Below are 14981 nucleotides of genomic sequence, written 5' to 3' on the forward strand. Positions count from 1 at the left end.
ACATCTGAACTGATTGGAGTTACAGAATCATATCTCCTTTTTGCATTTAACAATATATACAATATAAAATAAATACATTTACACAAATGGACATTTGTTGGAGCACACAGTATGATACACATCACAAAAATATACAATTGATTGCTTTACAGATGTGAAGCCCATCTACAGCTATAGACATGGTTTTTGTTTTTGTTTCATTTTGTTTTTAACTACTGGCTATTATGCAACTCCTGGATTATTATAAGCAGTTTAAATTTTTTTGTCCTTTTACGATCTTTGCACATAAGACTGCCATAAAATGTTATCCTAGGCAGGTAAACAGAGACGCTTAAATAATTAAAATACAATCACCAACACCCATTTCCTCTTCTATAAGAAAAATAGCAGTTTTAAATTTTTTATATCTTTTATGTTATCATTTAAATGCAAAATAGCGGAATAAATACAACAATCTGATCTGATTGAAACGCAAGTGTAACTTCTGGGAGTCACACAATCATTGCTTTAAATAAGAAAAAAGAATAACTGAAGCAAACATAGAAATCAGAATCATCATGACTAAAACATACACCTTTAAAACTCTCCCAAACTTCACATTAAGGAAGTGGTCTTGGTTGAACCTTGAAAGAACTCCCCCCCTCCAGCAAGGTTTAAGATGAGCATCTACCCGACTAAAGTCCACAAGGTTCTTTTGACCAGTTTCGCTTCGGGATCTTGAGAAGGTTGTCCTTTTGTATGGCCAGAAGTCACTGAAAAAGAAAACTAGAATTCGCACTGTACTCCTTTAATACATCTCTATCTCTTAGGTTGTTTGGCTTTTGACTCTGAAGCCCAGGTTTTTTAATGTGATACAGTGAAAACAATGTTTATATATTAGCTATATTACATATATATTATAGTATATATATGTAGTTGAATAGTAGTTAACTTAAAACCAGCACAAATCTTCTGGAAAATAAACATTATTATTATTATTATTTTTGTTAAACACTTATATATATATAAATAATCTTATAGAATCAGCACCTTTTTTCCCAGGAGTTGTACTTTTTTTTAATCTGTTATTTTAAAAGGGATGTGCCAATTTCTGAACTCCTATCACAGCTATAAATTTCAAGTTATCGACCATCTGAATGAATTGCTAATGATGATTTATCTAGAATCACACTAAGTCACCTCTCTACTGAGAAACCACAATCTACAATATAGTCCCATATAGCTAATGATAGATACACAGTATTTCTAGCACAAGGCTGACAGAACATCAGCCCCACGGTATTTTGTTTAAAGCACACAAAGTAGCGATAGTTTTGGAAACTTGTCCGCACCAAAAAGTTTTGCAACAACACAGAGCGAGTTAATAACAACATCTGAGAGATGATTGAGTAAAAGCCATATTTACAGCATTTAAAAATTAGACTTATCTATATTCTTGAAATATTCAAAGTTTTATTTCTAAGCTATACATTGGTATTCTATAATAAACTGTTACAGAAATTATTCCTTGTTTTGAAAATATTATGATTTTGATGTGTATCTGTTCATGATGAATACTTGTTTGGAGTTTCAATCTCTTAATTATTATTAGGAAGAACCTTATTACCAGTAAGGAATAGAATATACTACTGTAATCTCCTGAGGAATTGTACATCCAATATTGTCTCTAATTCTACCCTGTGTCTAAAAGCACACACCACGAGAATCGAAACACCACAAGAAGAACAAGACGACAGTCTTTGAATGCAACATAAAAATTCAGAAAAGCACAGCAAACATGAAACACTGAAAAGCTGAACTACATTTCTTTTGTTTGTTAGGATTACAATTTTAATTACATCTGTGTACATAGAATAAGAATGTTCACATAATACAGGGAGCAGCTACTAACACTGGTACATTGGTATAGCATTGGATGGAGGTTATTGTTTATTGGTTATTTAGCGAATGTAGTTTTCTGGGGGCATCTAATTGATTTATACATTAGATTACACCTCTTTAACAGTCTTGAACCTGACTGACTTTCATGCTGTGACAATACTGGTTGAAAAGCACGTAGTCTTGTTTGCTATTGGTTAAAAAAAAAAAACTGCCACTGAAATCAAGCCCCAAAAAAACAATATCCTAAATGAATAAACTCCTACAAGTCCGATTTTGGAATTTGGTCAGGTGTTTGCTCTCTTTATCAATTTCTGCTCATTTTGGCATTTAACTTATTGCCTCTGACAAATATTGGCTCACAGCTCCTTCCGTGAAATGTTCCTAACTTTTAAAATAAGCAGTTTTCATTTCTCTTTTCACTGCTATGGTCAGAAGTCAAACGACAACTTTACCTCTCAGGTACAGATGTGCTCTTCTAACCATTCGACAGATGTGTCCTCCAGGTGGGGTATTTATATATTAGACTCTTCATAGCCCCCGTAGGTGTAATCTAATCCCTTGTGTCAGTGAACATTTAGCTATACTGGAGCTCATGTTAAGAAACTGGATGTTTGGGACCAGACTGGCACACAACATAAATTGCATCCGTGATAATATGCACCTTCCCTTCAACTATTGCTTGAATAAGATAAATTTCCACATTAATAAATGGCTGAAAAGTGGTAAAGCTGGTACAAAAAAATCTCCATTTGTAAGAAGAAACAAAACATTTTAAAAAATCTTCCTTCAGGATTCATTTGTCCTTCATTATTGTTCATCATTGTTCAAAGCCAGCACAAAAATGCAGTATTTTTCTTTCTCTTTAGTATTGCATGAATGAATAAAGCTTAAACTATTCCCTGAAAAAGTTACATAGTAGCTAAACCTAACAAATTGGAAGACTTGAAAAAACAATTAAGGAATCAAATGGCTGTAACTGATCTAGATGGAAATGCAATGGTAAGAAGCAGCCGATGCCACGTTGCTTAAGTCCTCCAATTAGCGACTGCTCCTATGAAATCTAATACTGCATTGAGTCAATTCATTGTGTTATATTTGACTGTTAGGTACGATGGTTCTCTCTTTGATTCCTTTGTCATTGGGGACATCATGGTTCATAATAAGTTCACTGGCATCCATACTATGGATTTCCATCCTTTGGCAGGGCTGGCTTCCATCTCTCTTCAATTAGAGACCTCTTTTTTTAAAAAAGTTCAGTGGAAGGAAGGAAAGAAGGAAGGAAAGAAGGAAGGAAAGAAGGAAGGAAAGAAGGAGGGAAGGTTGATGAGAGAGAAGAAAGGAGAAGGGGGAAGAGAGATGGTGGAAAGGGATGCTTGTAGGAAAGGAACAAAGTGAATGACAGGATAAGAGATATAGTAGAGAGACTGCATCCAAAGATACAGAGGAAGTTGAAAGCTGCATCACAGTCTTGCTGCTAAATGATCAGTGCAGTCACTTTGATGTGGTTGTCATTAAAGTTTCTTTGCCATTAACTCTCCTGTTTATTTTCCCTTTTTCAGCGTGCATGATGGGAAGGTCTAGGGTACTTTTAGTCAGACCTTGGCTTCCAGCATTTCCAAAAAAAGTTTGTGCATAGGAACTTTGCCTTCCAATTTGATGTTGTAGAAATGCTGCACAGCCTTGGTAGAGGTTTGCCTCAGAAGCGGGAGAGTCATCAACATCTTGCCAGCCCGACGAGGGTCTTCCATGTGTTGGCCAGCCTCGTAATCCTGAAGAGCCTCATGTAAGACATCTTGAAGTTTCTGAACGGCTTCAACATCTTCTATGTGCATTGAATCTGTAAAACAAAGATGCAGAACATGTTTTAGCAGAGTACAAGGGGGAAAGTATGACAATGAAGTTGATCAAAGATCTGGGCTATCATTTGATTATGACCTTTTCATTCATTTCAAGTCTATTTTGCAATTAAGACTTTTCAAAAATTTTCTATAACGGACAGGTAATAGATAATTTCAAATATTGCTACAGAGGGATGAGGAGAGACTTACAAATCATACCTTTCATTCATAAATTAAGTTGTTTCCTTAAGGAATCAAACAAATGTTGAAACGTGTAACTAACTCATTAATCCCATATATTTACTGAGCATTTATTATGTGGATAATAGAGAGCTAGATGCTATTCAGAATACAGTGTGTGCTATAGAAAAAAAGATTACTCAACTGGTAAACAAGGAGCCTGGATTCAGACTCTAGCTTTTCCCTGTAATTCTATAAAAGTCACTTTATTTCTAAGAGTATCCCTATCGGGAAAATGAGGGCATTGGACTAGATAATAGATAATAAGGACTAGATAATAATTCCTTCCAGCTCTAAGTTTCCATGAGATCTCTATGTTTTATAAAAAATGTAAGATTCAGTCCCAGCCTCAAGATGATTCCAATTCCAATTCCAAGTGAGTCTAGTATACCAGAAAGAACACTGACTGTGGAGTCAAGAGAGACCTGGGTTCCAATTCTGGGTCTGACCCTTATTAGCTACATGCCCCTGAGTAAATCATTTGAATCTTGCTGGAGTTGTATCTTCATCTGTAAAATGGGGTTAACAGTATCTGCACCACTGAACCCACAGAAGTGAAGGGAAGAGAGCACTTGGTAAACTGTAGAGCAAGAGATATAAACGTATTATTAAGAAGGGGAAAAAAGAGGTAATTCTGGTCTTAACAAAACAGAAAGTGAGGTAAGCAGCATTATGACTGTGATGCTTTTTTGTAATCTATAGAAATAACAGTAAAATGACTGGGTCTATAATACTTTCAACAACAGGTTAATACTAGAAGTGGCCAAAATCACAGAGGGAAAAGGTATCATCTTATAAATGACAACTTTCTTATAGATTCTTCACTTCTGGAACAGGCACTTTCTCTAAAATAGATCATTTTAAAAAATCCAATTCCAGCAAAGGAAGGGTTAAAAAAGGTTGGCTTAATGATCACTCTGAAAAGAAACGTGGAAATGGAGAAAAAAAAATAAAAGTTACAGCTCCGGCTCTAAAACAGACACTTAATTATATACAAGTTTGAATCATTTAGCACGTTTTATTGATTCTGATGACAGTTTATCTGTTAATTACACATAATGGAGTCCTTTGGGGATTCTACATGTTTAATAATTCTGGTTCTCAGTGAATGCAGGCCCTAAGATATATGCAGTTAGTCAAATCCTCCACACAATTCAAAGAATAGAGATTATGCAAAAATGGGGATCTTTAATTTTAAAAAGATCAAAGATTTTTAAAAGTACAATAAGTAGTGTATCTAAATAAGGACAGGAAAAGTCTAAGTGCCACTGGCATTGTTTTAAAGTCTAATTTTGCATTGTGCCCTGTTCTTTATAATATCATCTTTTCCCTTTTGGTCACACTATTGACAAAGCAGTAACCATTCACATTAGGCAGTCATGGATGAATTCCCTAATAGGGTTCTAAATAATCTGTAAGTGTTGTATGAACTTTTAAAAAGAAAGTTCCTCAAGATAAGGAAGTCATGTTCACAAGCTTTTCCTGATACAGGGTTGAATTTCAGGCCTTATGTACATCTATGAAGGAATGCTTCTATGACAAAGTAGCTAATGTCATAGAAACTCTGCATCATATACAAATCTTTATTTCTTACAGATGCTTCTCTCTTCATTCCTTTTTTTCTTCTCTTCTACATACTTTCATTTACCCTGTTGGCTCTTTTGTTTTTTAAATTGCCCATCCCCAACTTAAGAAGAAGAAGAAAACCTTTGTAACAAGTATGCATAGTTAAGGAAAATAGATTTTTCACATTTGGTGGTTTTGTCTGCACTATTTGTGAGGACAGTGGTGGAACTCGCAAGGCACTATTTGGGCCCAATATTGGTCCTTAAGACCTTACTGGCCCCTAAAAATGAGAAAGTTTTTTTTAATTAAACTGTTTAAAAAGAAAATAGATAAAAATAAATTAAGAGGCTCAGAAGAATTCTAGAATACTAGATTCTGTGCCTTGATGGATCAGATACTTTTTTGTTTAAAGAGTTTTGTTTAAAGAGTTTGAAAGTGTCTTCAGAGGTCACCTAGTTAGTCCAGACCCTAAGATGATACATGCATATGTTCTCAATAACATCAGTAATTTCATGTCTTCTTGGACACATTGGGTAAAAGGCAACAAAGTCCCCTATAAGGAAGCCTGTGCTTTGGATTTGACACAGCTCCAATTGTTCAGAAGTCAAAAAAGTCCCTCCTTACATTAAGCCAAGATCTACCTCCCTGTAATTCCCACATTCCAGTTATGAAACTGCAAGGAATAAGCTTAATTCTCCTGCCACACTGACAGCCCCTCAAATATGTGAAGACAGTCTTCCCACCCCCGCCTCAGTTCCCACCCTTACCCTAAGTCTTTTCTTTCCCTAGTCTTCTTATTCCCTCGGAGATATATTGTAGTATGTCATAGGAAATGAGGCGAGAACAAACAGCAGAGAGATACGCTCACAAACAGCAATTAAGACTTCAAACTATTCTTTAAAGGCTATGATTTAGCTTGAAAGATTTTAAAATGATTTAATCAAATTACTGTGATAATTTAACTTCCCATTTACAGAAAAGATTCTAACTCATTTCAGCTATGCCCATTCTCAATTCTTCTAATACTTAAATGCAAACTCACTAAATCTGCACTATTTAATTAGACCATGAATCAGCTGGCAGACTGCTGGGGAAAATATTAATCTCCATTAGGGATCCTGGTTCAAGTTCTGGCTTTGTAGTTCTGATCTGTGGTTTGTTATTTTGGCTAAGTTTAGAAGATTTATGCGGAATCAATAGAAATGGAAACTATGTTAATTTTTTTAAAAATAGAGTTTCAAAAATAGAGTTTCTGTAATACAGTGATGATGACCAGCTGAATTAAGTACAACATTTACTGTTGGAACTACAAGGCAAAGATTAAGATGTTGAAAGAATGGTATTTACATGGGGGGGGGGGGGGAGAAGAACCATAGTTATTCAGATTTTAGGATCACAAGTTGGACAGGGACTAAAAAGTCATCTAGTCCAATTTCCTCATTTTGCACAAGGAAATGAGAAGAATAGTTTAAAGTGACTTGCCCCAAGTCAAAATGCTAAGAACCAGGTCAGGATTCAAACCCAGGACCTCAGATAGCAGATCTAGCATTCTTTTGCAATTTGCCACAAGGCTTACTGATCTTGATACTGTCTGATTTCCCTTGTGAACATGTGAAAATTAACTAAACAAAATTTTGTATATCTTCAATCTCCCTCTTCATCTATTCTGGGTATTCATTTAAAAGGTTTACACTAGAATATATATAATATAATAATAATATAATATATAATATAATAAAATTAGAAAACTATAAACAATATTAGGAGGCTGGTTTTTCTGTGGCTTTTGTCTTAGATATAGCTTAGATATAGCTATAAGGGATAAATTTTACCAACTTGAGACTTCAAATCCATTCAGATAACAATCATGGAATTACTGTGTGCTAGAAATTGAGAATACAAAGTACCCTTATTAGATTAGAAGTTTTTTGAGAGCAGGGACTGCTATTTTGTTTTGGTGGGGGAAGAAGAGTTGGGTTTTCTTAGTATCCTCAGCACTTAGAAAAGTAGTAGCTTGGTGATGACTTGAAAAAAATAAAAGCTAAAACAACACAGTGAATTTCCATTCCAAATTATACACTATGGCTCTTTCATAATGCTAGACTCATCAGGAAAGACCAATAAGCTTTTATTCTATGTAAGTATCAGATGTAACTGGTTATAGAAAGATAAACAATTCTTCACCTTTGAGGGCAGATTTGATTTTTAGAAACAGCCAAAAACTTATTCAAAACCAAATATGGAAAATAAATCCTGGTTTAATTCACCTAGCCCCCCCCCACCCCCTCGAGGCTTTAACTCAAATCTGTAAGCTCTCAAGAAAGATGATGTTATTCTTGTTATAAAATAATATTTGAAACCCATCTATCGTAGTTTTTCCCTACCAGGTCTTTCAAACATCCCTCTAACTGTCAGTGGCTTATCCATAGCTTGATCTCCTCCAGGATGTTCTAACCCACTGTAAACTTGCCGGAAGTGAGGTAGAAATCTATCTACAGAATAGAAAACTTTTTTGATGGACCACAAGTAGCAAAAATCATCAGTTGTTTTGATGGGTAATTACATGGCATGCTAGTGTCTATTACAGGATACAAAATGACTTGAGAAAAGGTAGTAAACTTTTTTTTTTTTTTCAGGGCAATGGGGGTTAAGTGACTTGCCCAGGTTCACACAGCTAGTAAGTGTCAAGTGTCTGAGGCCGGATTTGAACTCAGGTACTCCTGAATCCAGGGCTGGTGCTTTATCCACTGCACCACCTAGCTGCCCCCTAAGGTAGTAAACTTCTTGAGACAATGTATTTCAGGTTCTTAAAAATGCATGTAAATGAAACATAATTCCCAATTTTGATATCAAGAGGAAAATACTAAAGTAGGATTATAAGGGAAGCAAAGTTTATTTGACCTAAAGAGGAAACAAGAGAACTCATTAGGATGAAGTGTCATCTATGTGTAACTTTATATACAGACTTTCCAAATCTTGGAAGGTGATTAAGGAAAAAAAAAACAAAAAACCTCTTCCTTCAGGTTAGGGAAACTGGGCATTTAAAGATTTTACTGCAGTGATACAATTTGATTAATTTGGTTTCCTCTTTTTAATAAAATAATATGAAACAATTGCTAGTCTAAACCACTTTGGACTCTAACCTGATTGGAAAGGGAGATGGGTTAAGTTCTTTTGAAGTTAATCAAGTCAGTAGATGAAGCAACACGGTAAAACAAAGGATGGCACTTTTAAGCCCTATTTTGATGCCTATTTGTGGCGTAGATGATGAAGCTGAGTTCTCTCTAGGTAGTTCTCTTAGGTAGGCCTTGTCAACTGAGAAAGGCTTCAAATAGAGGCCTGGTGATGGACTCAATTGTCAAAGGACCAATATGGCTAAGCTTGAAGAAGCTTGTCACCATCTGGGCCAGAGGATGATGAACTGTAGGACTGCTGTAACTCCTGATGACCATCTACTAAGGTAAAGATGGGTTTACAATCTGGGTTTGTATTTTGGAAGTGTTCACACTGATAGAATTACAGCGCCTTAAAGTATACATATACACACCATCAAAGTCTTCTGATACCTCTGATGCTTCAGAGGGTATAACAGGGGAGGAGGTCATTTAGCCGAAATTTACTCCATGTCTGTTGACTCATGTGAGGATCAGTCTAGCTAAGTTTAAAGAGCTTTATTAACACTTTGGTCATAGGATGATGAATTTAGGGGGAGGTAGCACTCGATGACACCTACAAAGTTATGGGAAGGTTGTGCCCATAGGAGGAAGATGTATTTTCATTATTTGAAAAAAAGATATTTTTAATATTAAAAAGAAAATAAATTTTTATTCTGGAAAAGAAAATAAATAGTATGAAGGACAGACTGGAGTGAGGAGAGAGTTCAGGCAGGGCGACCAATTAGAAGGCTAGTCCAATAGTACAAGTGGGATATGAACTAAGAAGGTGGCTGTGTGAGAATAGGTGGGACATAAGACAGGTTGTGGGGGCAGAATTGGAAAAATTTGGCAATTGACGGGATATATGGGGTGAAATAGTATAGAATCATGGATAAAGATAAGGTTAAAAACCTGGGAGACGGGGCAGCTAGGTGGCGCAGTGGGTAGAGCACCGGCCCTGGATTCAGGAGTACCTGAGTTCAAATCCGGCCTCAGACACTTGACACTAACTAGCTGTGTGACCCTGGGCAAGTGACTTAACCCTCATTGCCCTGCAAAAACAAACAAAAAAAAGAAAACAAAACAAAAAAACAAAAAACCTGGGAGACCAGAAGGATAGTTGTGTGCTTGACAGAAATAGGGAGATTTGGTATAGAAGTGGGGTGGGGAAGAAAGAGAATGACTCCATTCTTGGACATAATGAGTTTGAGATTTCTACAGAACATTCATTTTTAAATATCCAATAGATCGTAGATGTGAAACAAGAAGAGGTGAGAGGACTCTAGAGGTTAGTTATATCTCATAAAGATGGTATTTAAACCTATGGGAACTAATGAAGTAACAGAGAGAGCGCTACAGAGAGAAGAGCATTTAGGATGAATCCTTGAGAATGCCTACAGTTAAGGGCATGATATTGATAATATGAATGATGATCCAGCCAAAGGAGAGTGAGAAGGATCTGCCAGACAGATAGGAAGAGAACCAGATCATATCCCTCCTCTCTTCAAATTCTCACAAACGTATAGAAATTTAAAGTAAGAAATAGCTTTCATTAGCAGTCCTTTCATTTTATCAAGAAACTGGGATACCCACATTACCAACAGTAATGTTAATAGCTTACATTGATGTAACAGTTTAAGGCCTACAAAGGACATTGCATATGTGATTGCATTTCATTTTTGCAGCAACCACTTGAGTTAGATAATACAACTAAAATAATCCACATTTTAGGGCTGAGGGAAAGTGATGGAATTTTCAATTGTTTGTTGGGGCTTAACCCGAGTAAACCTAGCAGGGCCTGAACAAACTAAATATCAAGCTAGCATATTTATTTTCAATTCAAAGAATTGAAACATTTTGGAACTTGATGAGAGAAGGCAAGAGCTTAAATTTATTATGGTGCTAACGTAAGGTTAAGGCAAGTAGGAGGCCCAGTGCATATACTACTGGGCTTGGAATCAGGAAGACTCATATTCCTTAATTCAAATCTACCCTCAGACACTTTTTATCTTTATAATCCTGGGCAAGTCACTTAACCCAGTTTGCCTCAGTTTCCTTATCTGCAAAACGAGCTGCAGAAAGATATGGCAAGCCAGTCCATGGTCTTTGCCAAGAAAACCTCAAAAGGAGTCATGAAGAATCAGACACAACCAAAAAGACTGAACATCAATGAAGTTTGCAAAGCACTTTAACATTATCCATCATCTGATCTGATTGTCATAATAGCTCTGTGAGATAAATACTATTATTATCTCCATTTTAAAGATGAGGAAAGTAAAGTCCAAAGAGATTAAGTGATTTACTCAAGGTCACACAGCTCACATTTAACAAGAAAGATATGAACCAGGTCCTCCAACTCTTAAGGTTAATTATCAAAGACCATGCTATTTTGCCTCTCTCCTCCATAAAGCAGGTGCTCAAAAAATGTTTGTTGGATAAACGGATTTCAGCATCACTCAGATAATAATTGCTCAGGAGGCTCTTAGCACTTGAGAAAAGAATAACAATATATGTAGCAGTTGAAGTACTTAAGCACCATAGCATGGTGTCTCTGCAAGGGACTTTAGAAACTATCTTAGTCCATCCCTCTCATTTCAAAGTCATCTTGCAAGTTTTCCTCCTAACAAAAATAATTGGTGCCATAAAATCATGGTTTGGGGACTTTTGAAGTTGCCTTAATATGTGGAAAATAAGGCAGGAGCTTATGACAGATTGTTTCCTTGGCTCCAAACCTACAGATAGGGAATATGCTTCCAACCAGGTCTGGGTTTTGTAAGTAATCCACGTACTTGTGCATTCATATAGGAAGGAAACGTGGCTACAGAAAATATGGCAGCCATTATCAGGGAGCCAATTCCCTGTTTCCCAAGCATAAACACAGCATTTATTATTATTGAATAAAGCCAGATGTTTAAAATAAGCTGATAATTTAGATGAATGCCATATTAGGAAGCAATGGCTGTAAACATGCTACAGCCATACAGGAAAAGCTAAAATGCCTGTTTAAATTGTAATGTAGGTCTTTTAAGCCATTTTATATAAAAAGTCTCTGTATTCTCCCAAAAAACTAACACAATTTTAAAGAATTTAATATTGGCATTTTCCCTTGATGGGCATGAAAAAGCTTAAAGAACTTAACACTAGATCTCTAAGCAAGATGAAATCTACAAGTTTTTAATTGTCTCTTGAATAAAGGAAGAGAAAAAGGAATGATAGATTAATCCACTAACAGAGGGAATCAACAGCAAACCCCTTTTTTGTATATAGTTCAACTGAATTTAAAACTGTGCCAACATTGTCTTTAAATTATATAGGAGGAGGGGCGGCTAGGCGGCACAGTGGATAAAGCACCGGCCCTGGGGTCAGGAGGACCTGAGTTCAAATCCGGCCTCAGACACTTAACACTTACTAGCTGTGTGACCCTGGGCAAGTCACTTAGCCCCAATTGCCTCACTAAAAAAAAAAAAAAAGACAAAAAAAAAATTATATAGGAGGGTTAGAATTCATGTGAGGGTTTTATACATACACACACACACACATAATGTGTGTATGCATAGATGTACACACATATATAATTTACAGCAAAGACTTAACTTACTAATGATGTTATTTTTTTTAAAGTTAACTAGTTCTTAAAGTAAAGGTATTCAAATTTCAATACTCTGTTTAAAAATGGGATAAGCCTTTTTTAAAAATGAGCCTGCTGGATTTTAAGATATAGAGACTAAAAATAATAACAAATATTTTTAAAGGCTGAACATAGCAGTCATGCCACTTAATATGTTAATATTGTCTGGATGATAGATAATACAATTTGTAAAAAAATACACCCCAAGTTTTTTAAAAAATAAAGTTACAGTACTGCTTAGCATTACCCATAATTATTATATTTTCAAGGTAACTTTGCACAGGAAGAATATAATGTTAAGTATCCCTCCTTACTTTGAACTTATAACCTTTAGAAATGTTACAAATTTAAGCAATTTTATAATTATAAGATGTAAAAAGCACCCCAGTGCAGACCTTTGGCAGTCTGCATCTTGACCATATATCAACCCAGAACCTTTCTTTTTAACATGGGAAGTTCAGCTTAGGGCTAATCAACTTTTCTTGTGATTTCCTGTATTGTCTCTCCCCCACTCTTCTCTTTTTAAGAGAGTACATGGGACAGCAGATTCTCAAAGGGGTTATGCCCTGTCTTTTCTTTTAAATAAATATATTATATTAGGTTTTTATTGAGGATTGGGGAAGAGGGACACTGTGAGGCCATGTTCCCAATTAAAAGTGCAAAATGCTAAACTCCATTACAAAGACAGATAGGAAAGTACAACTTCATTGTTGAAAACAATTTCCCTCCTATCAGTCCAAGGATTCATGCATCAATATTGTAGATGAACTGTTAATTACAAAATCAATTAAAATTATTTCTAAAAACAGTCACGCGTCCCTGGCTCTCAGGGGGGCAATTTGGGCAGAAGGTCTCATCTCACTAGGACCGCGCCAAATCACAAAGTCGTCATCCACAAGTAAGCAAAAGCAATCTGGTTTTTCATTTTTCAGCGCGGCTGAGCCCAGCCTGAGATTGATCGTCACATATGGCCCCAGAAAACAAACTGTCAATACCTTGAATGCTGCAGAATTTGAACAAATAGCCGTCCGCCCATTCAAGCCACTCATTGCATCCCATTTAACAGATTTTATTGACAGTTTCCTTCTTGTAATTAAAGGGAAAACTACTGGCCAGCAACCAAGATAAAGTTCAAAGATAGGGTCAAAACAAAAGCAGATGGAGGGGCACGGTGTGACTGTCAATGGTACATAGCATCAGAGCATGTTATTGACACACAGGTATCTAATGATCGGCACGTCATTAAAGAGGGATCTATCCTGAACTTTATGCAAATGCTAAAAGGGACTTAAGACCACAATAAAGCATTAGGGGAGACACAAAAGAAAAAACAACAAAGCATCAACGATTTTTACTTATCAGACATTGCTTCCTGCTTCAGCACTTTTAAGTTTAAATGTAGAGAAAAATTCTTTCTGTAATTCTTAACCCCTTCTGCACAGGTAGTACCTTTCACAGAAATATGCTAAAACAATAAGCGATTTTTCATGAAGGCTCTCAAGTCTGTTGTTTTTTGTTTTTACTTTAAAAAGGGTTAAAGCTCTTATTTTCCCCACCAAAGGGTAGATGTGAGAATAATGTATTGTTTTCTCTATGGCAAACAGTCAATATGCTGGCAAACAAACATTATGAGGCTGGATTATGAAACATGGGATCACGTGAGTAGAAGTGATGGGATATTAAGAGATTATATCTAGGCCAACCGTCATTTTACAGATGAGGGAACAAATGGAAGCCCCAGAGATTAAAGTGACTACACCAGGGTCACAGAAATAAGTAGCAAAACTGGGATTTGGACGCATGTCTTTGGACTCCAAATCCACTGTCCTTTTCATTGCACCATGATGTTTTGCAAATCAACAGAGCTAGATCTGTTGTTATTCCTGAGGCTGTCTGCTTGATGCTGCAATTAAAAAACCGTTTTTGCTCTGCAAACTTCCCAGTCTTTTGGTGGATGGTACGAACTTTAAAACTATCTTCTAAGTAAATAAAATAGCAAATTTTGCCTGAAAGTTGAATTTTCCATTCCTACCTTTTCAATAATTTCCAAACTACTCAGAGCAAAACCATGCAGAAGGAGCTAAGGGATGGGGGGGTGACATATATGAAAAATGGAGCAACAATTATGCCATTCTGCCAACCTGAATTAGCAAGCGCTATAGCTTTGAGGGTGACAAACTCTTCTTTCTCCAGCTTCATGCTCTTGTATTTCTTTACCAGCTGCAGGATGGCATTGTTGAGGTCAAGGAGGCCTGCTAATTTGGACTGATCTTCATCCATAATATAATCTTCTGCATAGACAAGTTCATCCTCAAAAGAAAGGGATCTGTATACAACACCAAGGATCAAAATCTCCATCCAAGCACTTTGCAGAAGGCTCATCTGATCAGCCAGAGACAAAGTAGAGAAACCTAAATGGGAAAACGGACAGAGAAAGTTACTTAAGCATGTTCGTATATATCCATAACTTTGTAATGCAATATTAACTTCATATGGTACGTCAATTATGCTTCAGTACATTATGCAACTCTTTAAAAAAAAAAGCCTTACATTTTACACTCATCATTTTTGGAATGGCAAAGTAAAAATTACAAAGCAGTTTCACCTTCTTAGTGTCTTCCATGGGATTTACAGACATGGCAGGGGTGGGAGAGATGTAATAGAAAAAAAAAA

At 36.1% G+C, this 14981-nt stretch overlaps 1 protein-coding gene across 9 annotated transcripts in view; it reads right to left on the reverse strand.

The window, feature by feature from the left end:
• Nucleotides 1-3181: 3181 nt before the first annotated feature.
• Nucleotides 3182-14981, reverse strand: part of ESRRG (estrogen related receptor gamma) — a 704143-nt gene continuing 692343 nt past the window's right edge. For all 9 annotated transcript variants that reach the window (XM_043963448.1, XM_043963443.1, XM_043963447.1 and 6 more), the window contains 2 exons: nt 14450-14719; nt 3182-3718 (listed from right to left, as the gene is read on the reverse strand). In XM_043963448.1, the coding sequence (XP_043819383.1) occupies nt 3474-3718; nt 14450-14719 (515 nt within the window). In that variant the 3' untranslated portion in view covers nt 3182-3473. The remainder of the gene's footprint in view (nt 3719-14449; nt 14720-14981) is intronic.

This window comes from Dromiciops gliroides, chromosome 4, assembly GCF_019393635.1.
Source record: "Dromiciops gliroides isolate mDroGli1 chromosome 4, mDroGli1.pri, whole genome shotgun sequence".
NCBI classification, from domain to species: Eukaryota; Metazoa; Chordata; class Mammalia; order Microbiotheria; family Microbiotheriidae; genus Dromiciops; species Dromiciops gliroides.